Source organism: Polypterus senegalus, chromosome 3 (assembly GCF_016835505.1).
Source record: "Polypterus senegalus isolate Bchr_013 chromosome 3, ASM1683550v1, whole genome shotgun sequence".
In the NCBI taxonomy this organism is placed as follows: Eukaryota; Metazoa; Chordata; class Cladistia; order Polypteriformes; family Polypteridae; genus Polypterus; species Polypterus senegalus.
This window is the reverse complement of record NC_053156.1, coordinates 227,282,446-227,302,965: the sequence shown is the minus strand read 5'-3', so window position 1 is coordinate 227,302,965 and position 20,520 is coordinate 227,282,446. Positions and strand designations below refer to the sequence as shown.

Here is a 20,520-nt window from a genome sequence, read left to right as displayed (position 1 = left end):
CTCCTTAACTAGTCATCAGGTATGGACAATCCAATATTGATTGGCCAAGGATGACATATCACTGTCTATAACAATTGAAGTGGTAGTCAAAAAATATGGAGAGGGAGATGTTGAAGTAGTAAAAGTGGGATAGGGTGTTTGGCCAAAGGAAGATGGTGCCTCTGAGAGGGACAAGTGTGTTTCTGTCTGGTTGCTGCATCTGTTACGTGCTATTTATTGTGGTATTCGTAAAAGCAGTGCTAATGTTTGTGATGGGCCATCTGTTGAAATGAAAAATGCTGTGTATTTTGTTTATTACATGCATTACAAAATACAATGAAATAGATGGTGCACTGCAAACATTAATGTTGAATATTGGACAAGTAGCACAACTAGCAATAAATATGCAGTTAAAATTCATTAGTCTTTGAGTTAAGAATATAATTCCATGTTTTATCATAGAATAGTGCACTCATCAAATGTGAGTTCCTGCATTGTGCCTAGTACTGCTTCAGCCCTGAATTGACATTTCTTCATACAAAAACATCACCTCCTATATGATACTTTTAGGGTTGGTGCCTTTTGATCAGGTATAAAAAATAAACTGACAAGCTTCAGTTGTATCAACACAAGATTCATAACTGACAGCATCTGTGGCAATTTTCTCAGCTATGTAATTTAATTTACTTTTCAGGTGCTAACATTTAAGGAAATCAACTGGCAAACCCTGCGAATTGAAGCTGATGCAATTGAAAGTGAAGAGCACGAACTTGCCAGCACACCTCTAAGGCTGATCACTAATCAGGGACGCCTGCGTATAGCTTTAAAACGCAGGGTAAAGTACTTGCATGTATTTCTGAGAGGGAACGGTACCAAGGACTATGTGAGTAATACATTGATGTTATATTTTTTATCAGGTAAAAGACTGCAATGTGGTAGCCTCCAAGCTCATGTTTATCCTAGATGACCTGCTCTGGGTCCTAACGGACTTGCAGCTAAAAGCTATGATCCGTTATGCAAAATCACTAAGTGAAGCCATTGAACGCTCAGCTCAGCAGCAAAAGAGCTTGGACCCAGAGAGCCTGCAGGTAAGCTGGCACTGGTGCATACCTTTTTCTGTTTGCCTACTGCAATAGATTTGTAGCCCTTAACCAGGAAGCTGAAATGGCAAGGCGGATTTTAACTTTGCACTGCTAAGTGTTGTGCAGTGTTTGCTTGAATTTATGACCTGTTAACCAATGGGAGTTCTGCACCATGTGTACCTGATGTCTTGTTTGCAGATCATTATTAAATGATACCATGACACACCCACATCATCTTTCATGCATATCTTACTAGCCCATGTGCTTTTATTCTGCAGGCTCCTCCAACCTCACCAGGTGGTCAGCCCCCCTGGGCCAAGCCAGCCCAACCAGCACAGCCCAGCGGAACCCCTAACAGCATCAGCCAGTATTTTGAGCAGCATGATGTTAAGGAGACATCCTACCACATCCTCATCTCGCGACTTGACCTGCACATCTGTGATGACAGCTCAGACCAAGTATCAGGTACCTCCAAATACAGCAGTACACTTGTAGTTTCTCATCTTAGTGTTCAGGGGTTTTGTTTTTGAGATACGAGTGTTTCTTCCCTAACGTTCTTTTACTTTTCAGATTTGTAGGGTCAGAGATTCTGCTTTTTCCTTCTTGTTTTCATTTCTTCTCTATGTTGCTATTTTTGCCTATCTGTTTCTTCTTCCCCCCTCTGGTTTTTAACATGGTTTCTTGCACCATTTACTTCTTTTTCTCTCTATGTCTAGTATTCAGCAACTTCCTACATCTTATCTCTTGCTACCATCCCCTTCTCCTTTGCAGAACTTATAAAATATTACTTTTCCATCTTTTTTTTTTTTTTTTTTTTAGTTAACTTTAAACCCTAATGATGTGTCATATCCTCTGTCTTTCTTTTGTCCAGGAGAATATCGTCCAAGATTTTTTGGTGGTGCAATCCAGCTAACATTTCGTCAGCTAGGATTAGATTACTATCCTTTCCATCGACCAGGTGAGTGAATATCTTTAAATGGGCTTAAAACTTGCTTGTATCTTACTGCAGACAAGTTCTAAAGAACTTTGCATATCTCCTTTATCACTTAGGCTGTTTTTTAACAAAAGCTGTATAGTTGACAAAGGAGGAAATGTTGGAAACTGAATACAGTATGTTGTTTTCAGTAAAGTGTCTGACTTGCAAGTGGTGAACAAAATGCCTTTGTGGTAGGTAAAACTTAGAGCAGAGCTGGTTTGAATACAGAATATTTTAGTGAACAAAAAAATGCTGGATGGGTTTCTAAATTAAATAGCTGGCAATAAATGCCTGGATCCTCCATCTGTTGCACCAGTAAACAGCAAGAAGATCAGTAACATTACTAGGAGGAATAGGCGAAAGTGTTCAGTCTTGACCAGGGACCACATCCAGGAGGTCAAACATCAGAGTTTATGATGATATGGGATATGAGGTTTCAGGACTAGAATTTAATAAATGTATGTGTATAGTAAGTTTAGATATAATCAGAAATGTATTCAGAGCGATACATAAGTGGTCACTGCAGCTATGCCATATACAGTGATCCCTCGCTATATCGCGCTTCGACTTTCGCGGCTTCACTCCATTGCGGATTTTAAATGTAAGCATATCTAAATATATATCACAGATTTTTCGCTGGTTCGCAGATTTCTGCGGACAATGGGTCTTTTAATTTATGTTACATGCTTCCTCAGTTTATTTGCCCAGTTGATTTCATACAAGGGACGCTATTGGCAGATGGCTTAGAAGCTACCCAATCAGAGCATGTATTACATATTAAATAAAACTCCTCAATGATATACGATATGCTTCCCGCACAGTGCTTGATTGTTTGCTTTTCTCTGTCTGTCTCACTCTCTCTGACATTCTCTGCGCCTGACGGAGGGGGTGTGAGCAGAGGGGCTGTTTGCACAGAGGCTGTTTGCCTAGAGGATATGGACGCTCCTGTAAAAAAGGCAGCTTTATCGCGATGCTTCGGCATACTTAACACTAGAATTACCAGAGCCTACGAAAAAACTCGTAATTCCGTCCCACCTTAAATTGCTTCTTAAATCCCTTCACACCTCTCCATGCGTCCTTTGTCTTCTAAATGTGCCGATATAGAGAAGCTAGGAGCAGCCGGCTATTCCATCCCCCCACCAATTTAGAACGTGCACAAACTTCTCTCAGCTCATGCCTTGATTATCTGGGAGTGAAGTGGAGTTTTAGAGTGGAAATAATAGATCGTTATTTGGAACACACGCATTTCATGTCTGTTCCGTTTCTACAGTAATCTGTGTCAACACATTATTAAAACAGAAACGTTTTTTATATGTACGTTCTAAATTGGTGGGGGGATAGAATAGCCGGCTGCTCCTAGCTTCTCTTTATTAGCACATTTAGAAGACAAAGGACGCTGGCGGAGAGGTGTGAAGGGATTTAAGAAGCAATTTAAGGTGGGACGGAATTACGAGTTTTTTCGTAGGCTCTGGTAATTCTAGTGTTAAAAGCCCAAAAGCACGTATTGATTTTTTGATTGTTTGCTTTTCTCTCGTGCTCTCTCTCTCTCTCTGACATTCTCTGCTCCTTTAGCAAACTGCAGACGCGCAGCAATGTTTTTTTTGGAGAGTAGTGGCTTTCTCCTTGCACCCCTGCCATGCACACCATTGTTGTTCAGTGTTCTCCTGATGGTGGACTCATGAACATGAACATTAGCCAATGTGAGAGAGGCCTTCAGTTGCTTAGAAGTTACCCTGGGGTCCTTTGTCACCTTGCCGACTATTACACGCCGTGCTCTTGGAGTGATCTTTGTTGGTTGACTACTTCTAGGGAGGTTAACAATGGTCTTGAATTTCCTCCATTTCTACACAATGTCTGACTGTGGATTGGTGGAGTCCAAACTCTTTAGAGATGGTTTTGTAACCTTTTCCAGCCTGATGAGCATCAACAACTCTTTTTTTGAGGTCCTCAGAAATCTCCTTTGTTCGTGCCATGATACACTTCCACAAACATGTGTTGTGAAGAGCAGACTTTGATCGATCCCTGTTCTTTAAATAACACAGGGTGGCCACTCACACCTGATTGTCATCCCATTGATTGAAAACACCTGACTCGAATTTCACCTTCAAACTAACTGCTAATCCTAGAGATTCACATACCTTTGCCACTCACAAATATGTAATATTCAATCATTTTCCTCAATAAATAAATGACCAAGTATAATTTTTTTGTCTCATCTGTTTAACTGGTTTCTCTTTATCTACTTTTAGGACTTGAGTGAAAATCTGATGATGTTTTAGGTCATATTTATGCATAAATATGGAAAATTTTAAAGGGTTCACAAACTTTCAAGCACAACTGTATTCCCCAATTGTTACCTCAAAGCAGCAAGTTAACATAACTAAAAAGTATTATTTGATTATTTCATAAACACAACAGAGTGTCGTCATCATCATATGTATTTAATTTGGTGTTATTTTATTTAATGGTGTCATCTAAGAGCAACATAGAAAAAAGAATTGGTCTCAGCACTGAATCCTGACACACTTCTTGTCTATCTGCAAAAGAGAAAAAAGTGTGTACTTTCTTCAGACATTTGACTTAATATAAACAATTTGATCTTGTCAATATGAAGTAAACCAAATAATTTCATAATTTTTAGCTAAACTATGTAGTTAAAGCATATTGATGGTGGAATTTCCTGTGTTGGGAGAAGACTATAATTTCTGAGAAAGCCTGTTCAACCCACATAGGCAGTATATTTCTCTGTTATGTAAGGATTCCCCTAACCACCCCCTTACTTCAGTAGTGATTCATTTTATTTGTTCAGGGAAGCATGGGTAACATTGAGCCCCAAACAACTATTCAAGTTTCCACCTTCCCATTAATTGACTACAAATATGAAACGTAACAATTATTAAGTGTGTTAATGAATAATTGTGCTCAGTAACAGTGAACATTAAGTTTATTAATATATATCTGTATTAATCCTGTTGTGACATCTACCTTTCACACATATAAAGTAGGCACTAAGCCAATAATAGTGAAATTTTTACACCCCAGAACTTTTGTAAATATTGCAGAATACACGGAAACTAAAGTAATGCTGTCTATGTCTGTGTTTATTTGGGTTTTGAAATGTGCCCTAAACTTAACACAAAGTTAGTGTAAAGACCTCCTGAACAAGACATTTGTGACTGTGCTTTGTACTTGTAATAATTATTGTAGCAGAATTTTGAATTAAGTGAAGGCTGCAAATAAAAAAAAAACACTGTGAACACTGCCAGTAATAGGTAGAGCTCTAAGTTATATTTTAAGAGGTAGATTGTTGTTAATGATAGTGGCAAAATTGAATATTGATTAAGCAGAAATAATGTACATACCTTGAGTTAAAAGGTGTCAATTCTTTGTTGCTGTCTGTATCATTGTAGAAATTTCTTTTTTTCATTCAGAGGCTGAATGTTTCTTGACTGTGGGAAGTCTTTTAATAAGTACTGCAATTGATTTAGTCAAAAGAAACATGTGCCACGCAGCTGCACACAATTTAACAATCATTTGTTAAATAAGTGGTGTTCACAAAATCTTTATTCAAAGCTTAATTTAATCATTTAATAATTATTACTTGACCAGTGATGGCAAAACAACACCTATTCCAAAAAATACATTAAAATAAGTACAATACAACATATAGAGACACTTCTGTGTTCTTATTTGTACATTTTTATAAATGAGTTGTTGGGGTTGAGTGCCCTTATGATACATGGGTAGACACCACCCCTGAATCTACCCCGATGTTTACTCCTGCACTTGAATATGAGCTAGAAATTTACATTATATTTATGCTATAACTGCTAAAATAAATATAAGAAGATGGCTGAAAATCATTACTTTAATGCAGTCTGAAATAACACACTATAGCTAAAGCAGTAGGTGATATGCATTATTAAATACATAATTGCTTAAAATGTCCCTTGATGTGGTATGTACTAGGAAGTGGAGTTTACTTTTCTGCACTGCACTAAAGATTAATTTACAAATATGCTGTTCCAAGTCTTTAAAGGTTTTAATTCACTATATTTTAAAAACTGTGAAAGTTTACTTTTATTTTAGTCATCATATTTCTTTTTTATTAAAGAGCATTGCTGCACTTCCATTTCTGTCTTTACCAATTCTACCCAACCCATCAACACATCTGTCATATCTTTCCCCATTTATACTATCACGTTTCCCTCTTACTTAGCTCTACATTACTACTTAGTTACTTTACCTATTTCCACCTCCACTTTGGTCCACCATGTTGTGTTCTTTGTTGTTAAGTACATTTAGCACTCTTTGTACCCTAAACTTTTGCACAAAAAAGGATTCCCAGGTTCTGTCAACATTGTGATTGGTTTCCGATTTTCTGTTCCTCTCTTCAAGGTGATGGTTCAAGGCACTGGGAGAGACATTGCAGTGCCATGGAAATTCGAGAGCAGTGGGTAAACAAGACTCTGCAAAATTTCAAGTGGAATGCTGAAGGTCCAACCAGGTACATGGGTGGTACCCCTTTGGGAGCCAGAGAGTCTCCAAGCAAACAGCCTTCTCGCTCTCATGGTCAGTCTGGATTCATTTCATCTGTACTATTAAACTTTACATTGCCTTTACTACTACAGAATGAAAACCTCACAGAGTACTTTTCCCTTTAAATAATGGAACTGAAGTTGCATGCTTCTCATTATTCTTTCATATAGAGCCAAACTAATAATTTATGTGATAAGTTTTTTAGTTCATTTCTGATATATTGCTTGTTTTTGAGCTATGGTTGCTATATTCTTCCTTACCCTTTCATGCTCCATCGCTGACTCTTCTTCTTCTTCTTCCTCCTTGTCCTCTGGCAGTTATTTTCATGTTTTTGTGTCGCCTACCTTCATTATATTTCTCTTGTTGTTGACCTTCTTGAACCTGTTACTTAATGCCTATTTTCTAACTGCTACTAAATTCATAGCATGTACACAACAGATCAATCTAGACTGGACCACATCAAACCTCATCACTATAATTTGTTGTTTCTTGCTGAACTTAAAATTAATTTCTTTGTGTGTGACAGGTTGATAATGACTAGTCTAATTTTTCAGAAGACACTTGTCTTTCAGTTTAATTTAAGCAACAATGTGAACAAACTAAAGAAATACCGTTTATTCATGGTTAAAAGTCACTTTTTCAAAAATTTTTATGATTTTAAACTATCATAGTGTACTGTTCAATAATTGCAAAACACTAAATGGTCTGTAAAATGAATCTTTGAAGTGAGCAGAGGAAAACTTCTTGTTACTTTTAGAATATTTAACTAGTCTCTGCAACCCTAGGTAACTGATGTCACATTTCTCATTTGGTTGTAATCTTTAATGCTTTATTTACTAATGTAGTTGAATCATGAGAGTATTAAAATTTAAACAAAGCTTCTAAAATATAAGCAATCAACATCCATCCATCCATTATCTAACCCTCTATATCCTAACTACAAGGTTACAGGTGGTCTGCTGGAGCCAATCACAGCCAACAAAGGGCTCAAGGCAGGAAACAAACCCCGAGCAGGGCGCAATCAACATTATTCAGTAATTTTATATTCAGATTCAAGGTTAATAAAATCAGTTTATTAAAAATAGAAAGACAGAGAGAGGAGATGTACAGTAACACATTTGCAGATGGTTCTCACTTTGTCTTTTTTTTATTTATTTTTTTTAACTTTTCTCATTCATAGCTTTCACTGAAGATTGTTTTTGACCCATTTTCTTATATTTAGATTTACGTTCTCATTAATGTAAAATCCTAATTTTGTAAGCAATTAAGTTTAACTCTCTTTGGGAGTTTCTGAACAGGCCTTTTTATAGATCAGTTGCTGTTACAGTTGTCAGTTTTCTGCAACTGATGTAATTGATATTCTGTTCTTCATTTCTTGATTTAGCTGTAGTAGCAGTTGTAGTATTGTCACATTTTAAACAGCATTGAATGTCTTTACATTGTTGATGCCTAAAATTGATTAACATGTACTTTTTCCCCAACATTCTGTTAGAATTGTCACAAACAACATCTGCTTGTGATTACCACAGAGATGTGTTGTACTAATATTGGCAGTAATCAGAAGAGTTTTCTTGCTCTCTCTCTCTTTCTGTCTGTCTGTCTCTCTCCCTCTCTTTCATTACTAAGCCTTTTACATTCCACTGACTTTTTTGTGCATTCCATGATGATATTTTGGACATTATAATGAAATAACATTATTTCCTGTAAAAGCTACTGTAAAAATGTATAGTCCCATCCTTCTCATCTTTTTTATTCCCTTTAAATAATATTTCAGCTTTTTTTAATGATCTGACTAAATTAAGCACTCTTTCCCAGACAATTCATCTTTGAGATTTCTTTATTTTTCACTAATATTTATACAGTATATGTCAGTCTGCCACATGATTTGTAACCCTACTAATTTTTGATTTGGTGCAGGATGTTAATCTTCTTATCCACTCCCATTTTCACCTGGGACATGGTGTACAAACCTGGCTTAATCTTACTCATGGCAGTGATTTTAAACTTTCAGACCACAGAAACGTATTTCTTATAGTCCCCTTCATTTTTCCCATTTTTATATGCAAGTTTCACTTTTAATGCAGAAACCTTAAACATTTCTGATTTTCAAGCCTTTTTTAATCAATTTTGTTTACTTTCTGACATTTTCAATTCCCATAGCAATCTACTGTACTTCAGTGTTAATTGTTGACCACTACCACCTCCTTCCTCGCACCATTAAATAAAAAATCTCCCATAAAATTACCTTGAGAAGTTTCTTTAAGTGTCTAATCCTATCGAATAAATTGTACTGTAAAGTCTACAAAAAGATGAAAGATGATGTCTTTCTCTGATCCCAGAAGACTTATACAGATGGTAATAACTTCTGCCAAAAATACTAATGATGGCAGAGTGATTGCCATACTCGGGTGACAACCTGACAACTCGAATATTTTGTTTTAATTGTTTAATTAGCTACTTCAGCATTCACGCTACTCTTCTACCAATTCTTCACTTTCCTCTGTAATAAACTTGCATTCCTCCCTTCTTTCCAGTCCTCTTACTTGACCCATTAAACAAGCATACCTGGGTATTTACTGTGGATTCAACAACAGCAGGTCAATTTTTGGCCTTCTCCTTTTCTGTATTTACACACTTCTCCTAGGGCATGTAATTAATAGCTTAGGTGTTTGTTGAAAGTGTGTCTCATGATGATCCCCCATTACGTAACTTGACTTGAAGAAATTAAAATTCAGATTTATCTTTAATAAACTGCAAAAAAGCAGAAATTGCAATAAATTGCACTAAATCCCAATCTTAAAAAGTGAATGCATTTCCCATTACTCTTGGTAATGATACATTAATTAATCTACTGTAAGTGATAATACTGTACAGTCATATCTTTCTTTCCTGTGAGGGATCTTGCTGACATTTTTTATTTTTCCCTTTGTTAATCCACTAGAGTAAATCATACAAAATATAATTTACAGTATTTCCTCCATTTCTTCAACATCTCCCATATTCACTCATCCTTATCATGTTCTGTAACAGAAAAGCTTGCATATGAAACAATCAGTATTTTTAAAACTCTTTTAGTAGGTACCACTTTTAATCTGTTATGTCAGCTCCTCTTACCTATACATCTCCTTTTCTGCTTTTAATACTTATTGACATTTTGTGATTTGTCACAGATGGGGAGTCAACACAAACGTTCTTTCCGTCTGACTCTGTACCTCCATGGAAGAGGCTACGGTGCAGTTGTATGGTACTCCGAGTAGATGACCTTGACATCCATCAGGTAGCTATTGTGTATACCTGTATTTTCAATTAGAGTTCTATTGGGTGTGCAGTAAGTTCTTACTGTCTAAATTTAAATCAGTCATCTTTCCTAAATTGAAGAAGAATACAAGTGACCATACCTGCCTTTCTTGATAGGTGTCCACTGGGGGCCGACATAGTAAGAAGACGCGTGCCTTGGTTTCCTGTGACAGGAAGTCTCTGCAGCTCCCAGACAATGTACCTGCCATCTATGTCCAGTTCACAGAATACTACTTGCCTGATTACCCTCAGTTTCCAGGTAAGTATCCAGAATAGCTTTAAGTAGAAGTCCCTGAATCAGGAGAGTGATGTGGTAACCAGGGCCGGCACCACCACTAAAGCGAATTAGGCATTCGCCTAGGACACAGATCATAAGTGGGGGGATCCCAGCCACATTGGTTAGCTACTGAACAGTCGTTTGGTGCACTAATAAGCTTGGCCTAGGGTGCAAAATAACCTAGTACTGAAACTAGTGGTGAATTATGTAGTACTTCTTTCATGCACATTTTGTAATGTGTCTATGTAATGTGTGATTTGGCTTTCTGTCATCTTCACTAATTAATGATAATTTTGAGAGTACTTTTCAATACCTTCCTGTTACGGTTCTACCTATCAGACTTGAATAAAAGTAAATTAATGGATTTTATTGTTAACAGAAATATTGTAGAAATGGATATTTGGTTGTATCTAAACAGGAAAGACAGAAAAGGCAAAAAAGTAGAATAGAGAATCAGCTTTTCTAGACAATCTATAGGTCTGCTGGTTTAGTTTCTACTTGATTTTGTAAGCTATTTACATGTATTAGTATATGCTCTGCAGATGAGCTGTTTACTTTGTGTCTGCAAGATGAATAAAGTAGAATATCATTGAAAATATCATCAACTTTTCGATGGTATTCTAATTTATTGAGATGCACCTGTATTACAGAATGACTGGTTTGCAGTCTTGGCTGAGAAAAAACTATTACAGTATTAATGTTTCCAAGGAGAACGGAGATAACAGATTTCTTAATACAATATACCGTAGATCCCCGTTATATAAGCCGAGAATTTTGTCCTAGATTTTTGGCTTGGAGTTTGGGGGTCGGTTTATACAACGAGTATCGTTTCAGATTCAAGATTTCCAGCGCAATGCCGGTTTTGCCGATGAATACGGAAGTAAATAATGACGAAACCACAGAGCCATCTTTCAGATGAAGAAGTAACTTTGCATGCCGGTACTTTAAATTAAATAAAGAATTTATTCAAAAAAGTGTTTTAGTTGTTGATTTTATTAATAAAATTTATAATAAATTATCGGGAGGTTTAAAATGAAATTTTTTGTTTTGATTTACGACCAACATCTTGCGTTAAGAAACGGATGCGGTTACGTGTATCCGCTTGCGATTGTAAACAAACAACCGAGAGCGTTAGTAGCGTCAGTCGGAGCCCAGATACATGTGTTTGTGGATGTAATTTCAGTCATTGCAGTGATTTACCTATATAAATAATTCATTAAGACCATGCAAGAAAGACACATAATTGCTAAGGAAGGAAGAGAAGGTAAAAGAAAGCGATCGCAATCGAAACGAAGATGGACATTGTGTGGAAATATCTCCTCCCTTCCTGCAGCCCAAAGATGTCAAATTAAATGGTGAGTACAGTATGAAATTGTTTCTAGAATAGAATGCCTTTTATTGTCACTATACGCATCTACAATGAGATTAAAAGCAGCTCCTTCAGTGCAGAAAAAAGTTCTGTATAGGGCTTGTATGGTTGGTTTTTAGCTTTAGCATAACGCCAGATCTGCGGCCCCACTTCTGCTTTCGTTCCCTCCTCTGTCTGTGTCGTCTCCTAGACCCGACAACAATCCACGGAGAGCCAGCTGGTCTCGCTATGTTGTCTGGGATGTTGTGCGTGTGATGAAAAACACTCAAAACAGATGTCTGACTCTGGACACCGATGTCTATAAGGTTCTGAATGGTGTAGCGGATGTTCGCCGAACCGATCATGCACAAACAAGGACAAAAAAAAAGTACAAAAACAACAAAAAAGTGCACTGAAAAGGAGCGCCCTGAGCCTCTGCGACCATGCGTGCCGCCATGCTCCTAGCTTAATCGAAGTAGGCTTGGCACTTTTTTTTATAACTTTTTGGTTAGTACATTAGAAACATTATTGGTGTTTTGGTAAATTATGCACATTATATTATATATTAAAAATGCTGGCAGTCTCAAATTCTCGCCGATAAACATTATAAATATACCCAAAGAGACACTTTTAAGGAAATTTAGAAAATTTTGCTTGGAGAAGGGGGTCGGCTTAAATACCGGTCATCGGCAAATACATGTAATTTAGTAGGTAGAGAAGGGGGTCGGCTAATATACCGGGTCGGCCTGTATTCCGGGATCTACGGTACTTCAATGGGAGTACATGCTGAACAATGGCAAATATAAAATCATCTATGAAAAAAATCTCAGAGTTAATTTTGTTATACAATTGCAATGTTATCACCTGTATTTATGTTAAAAATTTTTAGATATACATTGCTGTGGTTTAAAGACCAATTCAAAAGCTCCATCCTGTTTGAAGTTGTTTCTTTTTAATGCAAGGAAATATTTTTCTGAATTTATTTATTTAACAATATTTTAACCAAAGTACATGTGTTTATAGCTTTTTGAAACTGCCATCTTTTGGGTACCAGTCAGAGTATGCTTCTTTGACATTCATTGGTGCATGAACGTGCCTATTGGTATTTGCAGATAGTCTTTTTGTTAGCCATAGAATTAAATGATATAGGTCCAGAAATTTGTCCTATGTTTTTACACACTGTGCCTCTTGGTCTATATAAAATGGCATTTAAATACAACTTCATGTTATTGAAAAGAAGTGCAGAGAAATAGCTTATTACTGTCCTCTAGTCATTTGCCAACGTTTCAGCTGTGCCAGATATAGGTTGTAACAAGATCCCAGTACTGAGTAAAAGGTAGGAAAGTACATGGTGAGCCAAAAAGATGTACCACATTTCAAACATTTATTCTGCAAAAATGCTACAAGATAAAATAAATTTCATTACGACACAAGAAACAGTATACAAAATAGTTTGTTTTCATTGTGTTTTAAAAATGATATCTTCAAGTTAGTGGCCATTATTAGAGATAAACTCTTCAAGATGATTTCTGAATGCTCGCATGACTCGTTCGGCCATTTCAAGGGGAATAGCAGTGATTTTGTGGCAAATGGTGTCCTTGAGGGCTTCAAGGTTTTGAAGTCGGTGTGCGTATACCTTCTACTTGAGATAGCCCCACAAGAAGAAATCGCACTGAGCGAGATCAGGAGAATGTGAAGGCTACCCGACATCGTAGTTCAGGGAGATCAGCTTCCCCGGAAACATCTCCCGCAAAACTTGCATGGATCTCCGTGCCGTATGAGCTGTTGCTCCATCCTATTGAAACCAAGCATCCACCACATCCATTTGTTCCAGATGGGGCTGCAAAAAGCTCGCTAGCATTTCAATATAATGTTCTGAAGTGAAGGTGACCATTGCTCCCCCATCCTCAAAAAAGTAAGGGCCCACAATGCCAAATTCTGCAACACACTCCAAATTGTAACTCTCTCACCGTGCAGGGGTTATGATGAAGTTCATGAGGGTTGGTTTCAGCCCAATAGCAAAAACTTTTCTTATTTACGCAACCATTCAAATGGAAATATGCCTTGTCGCTGCATATGATGATGGCATCTCGATGAACGGTTTGCAGAATGTTTTCGCTCAGCTCTGTATGGGTGTCCCAGTCTCTCTCAGTGAGTTCCTGCACTACCCTCATTTTGTATGGATGGAAATTAAGGTCCTCATGCAAAATCCTCCTCAAAGACGTGTTGGAAATGTCTAAGGCAGAAGCATGTTTGCATGCTGAATTTCTAGGAGACTGCAAAATTGATGCTCTTACAGCTTGGATGTTTTCAGGCATTCGTAGAGTCCAAGGACGGCCTGGAGATTTTCTGTTCAATGTTGTACCCATCTGTCTAAATTTAACAACCCGCTGAAGAATTGTTTTCCAATTTGGGACATCACCATTAGGAGGAATGCTGAATTGTGTTCGGAAGGCATGTTGCGTAGTGATGATGGATTTGTTGTTTTTGAAGAATGCTCCAACAGTGAAAGCATGGTGCACACGGACCAAGGCATGTTGCAGACCGAAAGTGACAAGGGGTCGCCTATCAAAGGACCCCCACCCTAATCCACTCGGCTGCCTCTACCTCGCGCAATGACCTTGAAAAATGTGGTACTTCATTTTAGCTCACCCTCTACTTCACAATCTTTAGTCCAGTCTCAAAATCCATCCATTTTCTAACCCGCTGAATCCGAACACAGGGTCACGGGGTCTGCTGGAGCCAATCCCAGCCAACAGAGGGCACAAGGCAGGAACCAATCCTGGGCAGGGTGCCAACCCACCGCAGTCCAGTCTCAAAATGCAGATAGTAAATAGAGTTTCAGTAGTAAAGTGCTTGTGTGTTATTAAGCAATAAGGATAATGTCGACTTGATATGAGTACAACAGAGGCAGGAGTGCAGATATGCCACAATGAAATAATTCATGTCATTTCCAATTCCTGGTCATCTATCACAATTTAGCCTCATGATTGTTAGTCTCTTAACTTCTGTGAAGTCCACTACACCTTGCCATTTCCTCAGTTTCTCTATGCATAAGAATCAAGGTTGGCTGTTAATGTTGCAGTCAGTAATCTGGCATTATTAACAAACAGTACAAGGAATATGATGTTTAACAGTCACACGGTGAAAAACTTGAATTCTTAAGATCAGAAACTGTTGTAGCTATAATCTTTGTAAACCTCTAGTAACAGGCAAAATATGCAAATCATGCATTTAATTTCTTTATTCATTTTTTTAAATCTTTTCTTAATCTTAATCTGCATTCATTCATTCATTCCATTTCTACAGACATGCTGTTATGCTAGTCTTATTAAAGAAATTACACTTAACTTAGAAATCAATTAATTTGTGTCAATGAACATCCCATAGTTTACATATTACAATTGCTTGTGGAGCAGTCTTTTAAAATCTGTTTTCATCTTACAAAAAAGGGACGACGGTCCTTGCCCCTCAAAGCTGTTTTAGCCATCCTTACTATGTACATGCAGTCGTTTAACCTCCTTAACTCAGAAGTGATTGTAGAATATTCATGTTTTCATTTTTATTATCCTTGGGGAAAAATTTCTCTTTCCTTGAAAATTTGTGAATGTATAGATGTATAGCAATTCATGGGCCATTGCAGGGTCATCATAGCCACTCATTCCTTATTCTTTCAAGGTGAAACTTTTCCAGTAATGAAGTTTTGCAGTCATCTATCATGGTATTTAGTTATTTATCTGTTGCATAATTTTAAGATTTATGGGAAAAAGTGTGAGGAAGGCATATAAACCTCAGTCTTAATATAGCCTATGCATGAAAAATGCATTTTGGGGGAAAATATATATATATATATATATATATATATATATATATATATATATATATATATATATATATATATATATATATATATATATATATATATATATATATATATATATATATATATATATAATATAGCTATGCTAGGTTTTATTTTAAATAGTTTCAAGCATTTACATTTCTAGTTTTCTCATTTGGTTTTATGTGAATTAGCATTAGCATCATTACAAAACAGCATTCTTTGCTTAACCCACTGCATTTAGGGTCCTAAATGTTATATGTTCTAAAACTTAGGATCACTGGTACTTCACGCTACTATGGTCCATCAATATAATATTTGGTTTGTTGTAAAACTTTTTGTATCCAAGGCACCTAAAAGAGGTGTCAAAAATTAGGTCAAAAAAGACTTATAAGTGATCAAACCCTGCTAAATGTGCTTCGCCTTGAGTTTGGCAAAAACTCAGAAATGTTCAGAAATTTTGGTGAATTGTGCAAAATGCATTGGAGTCCATGGAGAAGGAGAAACTGGGAGGGTTTTGCATGCATTATGCTGGTGCAATACTCTTTTAAGTGAGTCTGAGGGATTGGAAATTGTAGTGAGTTGTGAGGCACCACTGATAACCATTGCACCATCTGACCTCGCTGAGGTAAAATTGTACTCCGAGTCCACAGTACTTTGAATTCTTTATCTCTCTTTGCATTTCACAAGCTTGTGTCACTATGAATTACACCCACAGAGCCTGTGATGCAAGGGATGAGCATGATATACTAGGTGGGGGTCTCCCTGTCACTGCCTGACCTGTGCTACATAGCGAGGAGCATAATATACTTAATCCAGCATTGAAGAGACAACATAATCTAATTATGGTCAGCTAATTTACACGTCAAATGACAATACTGCAAGTGTTTTGTTTTATTTTTTTAAATGCTTGCAGGCTGTAAATCCAGCTGGAGTACTGGGCTGAGTTTCCCAAAAGTATTTTAACACTAAGAATATTGTAGCCTCCCTCTTAACATCGATCGTAAATTTAAGAGTGTTTCTTAAACCCCATTGCCTCTAAACTAGCACATTAAATGTTCTAAGGCTTTGGCTAGTTTTAATTTCACTAAGATGTTTTCTGTATTGCAATTTGTGTGGAGAAGCGAGAAAGAATGAAAATTGAAGGATAGGAACTGGGGATTGATATGTTTGGATATAGTACAGCAGAATTAAAGAAAGCCCACCCAGAAGAACATGTATTGAATTATGTGTCTGTGTCTTTGACCACCACCTCATGAACCCAAAACTTAAAACATTATTTAAATGAAATAGTGGATTGTAACTGATACCTCTGGTAGCCTCCTTATACTTGCTGTAAAAGTTGATTGCATTGAATGTAAAGGTTATTTTGCAGTCAATAAGAAACTTTTACAGATATAGTGGCACAGTATCTTGGAATTAGCTATGATGTCTTCATCTGAGCCAGTTCAACAGTGTGTCAGAAGACATTTGTTGGTGGACAGCTACTGTGTGATGCCCCCTTTGTGCATCACTGTTGACATCTGTAAATAATCATTAGACGAATGCCAAAGAGAAATAATATACAGCACAATTGCGGCTCCATTGTGGAATGCAAGGTATAGCTATAGTTAATGTTTGTGTAAAATGTAGTTTTGTGTGTATTTTTTTTTTTTGTTTTTGTATTACATTCAAATTATTTTCTATATATTTGAGAAATGTATGCATTATGTACTGTCCAAAGGAGTGTGGGAAGTTTAGTGCATAGTTGTGTTTATTTGCTTAATTTAATGGTTGTGAAAGCAAAAACTAATTAAATAAGTATAATTTAATATTTAGATTGAATTTAGAAATTGCCACCAGGCTTTCCAGGTGGTGTCTCTGTGTCAGAAAGGGAGTGAAATAGGTTGTGATGTACAGGCTTATTCTCTTCTTGTCTCTTCCCACTTTTGCTTTTCTCTCTGTTGGAAAGGGTGCTGTATGTTTTAGTAAACAACATCACTCTGCTGTCAACTAAAAAAGGAAACGGCTCTTCTTTAGAAAAGCATGATTTTCTTTTATGGCATATGCTTATCATTTCTTCAGTATTGTTTATTTGATTGCCCTGGAATACAAATTATGAAAACATGTAATGATATTAATGTCATTTGATTACTTTTAAGTGGACTAGCAATTTTTTTTTGTAGACAACATTAGATACATATTTAAGAAAGTAGAACTTTAGTCTTACTTGTAAATTAGCTGTTTAAGAAGAGTTTTTGGAAACACAGTAAAAAAAAAAAAAGCAGCTCATATGTTGTGTACGTGTATCATAAAATTGCTTGTTTATAGATAATATTAATTTCTGTGGGAAGCAGAGCTACAATCAGTTTAGTGATATTCACATATTTGTGCACAAACCGTAATTTACTCATACATGTGTGACACAGATCGGGCAGCGCCATAACATGTGGGGTGGAGTATGCATGTATGAAAGTTCTTCGCATGTGCAATGTAAATTAGGCACATAGTGCAGATTAGGTAGTGACATCTCCATCCAGCATTGTGATGTCATAGTGGTCTCACAAAGCATTAGTGTGGGCTGGGGAAAAAATGTTTGCCTAAGCTAACATCATTGCGAATTTTTAGAGAAAAATTTGGCAAAGTAGTCACCAGAGAACACAGCAAATTAACTGTGAAAAACACTGATAAATTTCACTGATTAACACTAGTCAACATATGAAGACATTTTAAGGAATAAAAGCATCGGAAAAGAAATTGTGTTATGTTTTGCAGTTTAGTAGAATTAATTGTTAATTACTGACCAGCATGAGAGAGTATAAAAGAGCCTAATAAAAGTGACAAAAGTTGATTTATACGTGTTTTTATTTAGGTCACCACCTTTCTTTGCTGCCTGTGCAGCTGTTCAGATTTGACTGTTCGGTGTTAAAATGGCAGCCAACAGTGATGCATTTTATACTTCCCCAACATTTTAAGTAAATTTTTAATGCCTGAGTTTACAGGAATGGCAGGGAAAAGTTTTGTTAGAGCTGATATGTTCACTGATTTCATGTAACTACTGTAGAATTGTCCAATTTTGATAGATAATTTTTTCTTCATCCTTTTAAATTTTGTTTTACACTATCCTTAGGTAATAATGCATTTTATTTATATGGCAATTTTCCCATGCACAAAGTTCTTTGCATATTTTCATAAGGGTACAAAAGGAATAAAAACACATAAAAATAATCAAATAAGTATAACTTTATATAAATTAGTAACAAACATTGAACACCAAAAATAGATAAATATGTGAAAGACTAAATTCTGGGTTTGAATAAGTTTTAATAAGCATTTAGTGCTTTTGCATTTTTTCTGTTTAAAGACCCCCATGAACATATAACATAATCCAAGTAAGATGATATTTTGGAATACAGTAATCCCTCGTTTATCGCAGGAGATAGGTTCCAAGGCTGGCCGCAATAATTGAATTTCTGCGAAGTAGGGACACTATATTTATTTAATAATTTAACATGTATTTGGATGTTTTTAAACCCTCCCTGTACTGTTTACAACCCACCCTTTACTCTATTAATAAAAGGGACAACTGTTAAGAAATATGAAATCAGTAGATAAGTTTACAGTTACTGTATAGCAAAGTACATGTACCTATATATGACGTGATGATGGTGATGAATATGCTGTGCAGTAAAAATGATGACGATGAAGGTGATGATGACTTTTACTGTGCAGCCGATGACTGTATTTTACGTCTCTTCAGACGGTGGTGCCATTTTCTGGGGCACCTCTTCCACGGTTTCCGAAGGTGTATCCGTAGTAGTAGTGGGAACTGGCTCTTTTTTGCGAGGCTTCAAAAACATTGTGATCTGCAGCTGCTGCCGCTGCTTCTTTTTCCAGTCGAAGAGCAGCTTGTAGGCGGTCATGACGTTGTTGACTTTGTTGCAAAATTGGACCGATCGAACCATATTGTTGTCCCATTCCTGTGACCGCTCTTGCAGATCCTTAGCCAGTCTGCAGCCACAGCGGCAAACGTTCACCCTTCCTTCAACATATCCAGAAGTTTCACCTTCTCAGCAATCATCATCATTCTTCGTTGGCGTTTAGGCTCAGCACCAGCCTTGGAAGAAGGAGCACGTTTGGGAGCCATTGCAGGGGGTGAAAATTGAAGCAAAGTTCAACACAAAGAAACCACAAATAAATCACACACAATACAGTGTAAAGTAAACCGCGCGACGAGAAAGCTTGAAGCGAAATGGCCGCGACAGAGAGACAAGGGGAGGTACTGTGGGATCTGGGCATCAGTCAAAGCACCAATCACGGGCCCAATTAGAAAGCGGGAAGCTGTGATTTGTTGTCTCCCTCCCATGTACCAATCACAGCCCGTGTTACAACGCACTTAGTCACCAAACTTGTTTTGTTGTTCTTAGACTAGGAAATACTACTACTATATTTAAAAACCTGCGAAGTCGTGAATCCACGAAAAGTGAACCGCGAAGTAGCAAGGTATTACTTTATCAATGTAGATATTAAAGTACCCATAACAAAGACCGCAAAAGAAAACTGAACTCAGTTAAGCTGATGTGACTTCTGGTTGATGGGGTTGTCAAATTTCATGACTGCTGCTACACCACTGAGAATCACAAGGGGTTACAAATTGCACAACTCTGCCACAACTTTCCATCACAGTTTCACATTTCCATAGCATCATAAGCTTGTCTCTTTTTCTGAGAGCCAATAACATGCTGCCTAATCTTGACAGTGTTGTGTGATTGCTTTCTAGGTCCAGCAGGTTTAGCTGTAACTTCTTTGCATTAAAACATAAGTCATCAAATGGGCGATACTCTCTTCTAAATGGAAGGTCTGAAATATGAGTGTCCTCTTTCCTTCCAGCAGCATTGAATGCATTGTACTTCTGAGTCTGCGCTTTTGGTTTGGCATAAGTCACAGACTGGGGGATGTTGAACTATACAACTGGTGGTCATGGTAGTGCTGAGTGACTGTCCCTAACTTTCTAAGATTATGTAAATAAAGCTTGTGACTAATAATCGCTGGAAAAGTCATGTGATGTTAAAAGGGTCTTTGAGTCAGATCACTTTAAAAAGATCCATTGTATTTTGGAGAATGATAAAGAATGATGATTGGTAAGGACCAGAGTTTGTATTCAGTATGTATTCTTTTGATGTTCAGGTCTAACAGTTGCAG

General features: G+C 37.0%; 1 protein-coding gene across 1 annotated transcript in view; it reads left to right on the top strand.

Moving 5' to 3' along the window:
- Positions 1-20,520, top strand: part of uhrf1bp1 (UHRF1 binding protein 1) — a 90,637-nt gene that overhangs the window by 46,105 nt on the left and 24,012 nt on the right. The window contains exons 6-12 of the mRNA XM_039748682.1: positions 674-814; positions 897-1,067; positions 1,340-1,526; positions 1,933-2,019; positions 6,436-6,609; positions 9,747-9,853; positions 9,991-10,132. Coding sequence (XP_039604616.1) covers positions 674-814; positions 897-1,067; positions 1,340-1,526; positions 1,933-2,019; positions 6,436-6,609; positions 9,747-9,853; positions 9,991-10,132 — 1,009 coding nt within the window. The remainder of the gene's footprint in view (positions 1-673; positions 815-896; positions 1,068-1,339; positions 1,527-1,932; positions 2,020-6,435; positions 6,610-9,746; positions 9,854-9,990; positions 10,133-20,520) is intronic.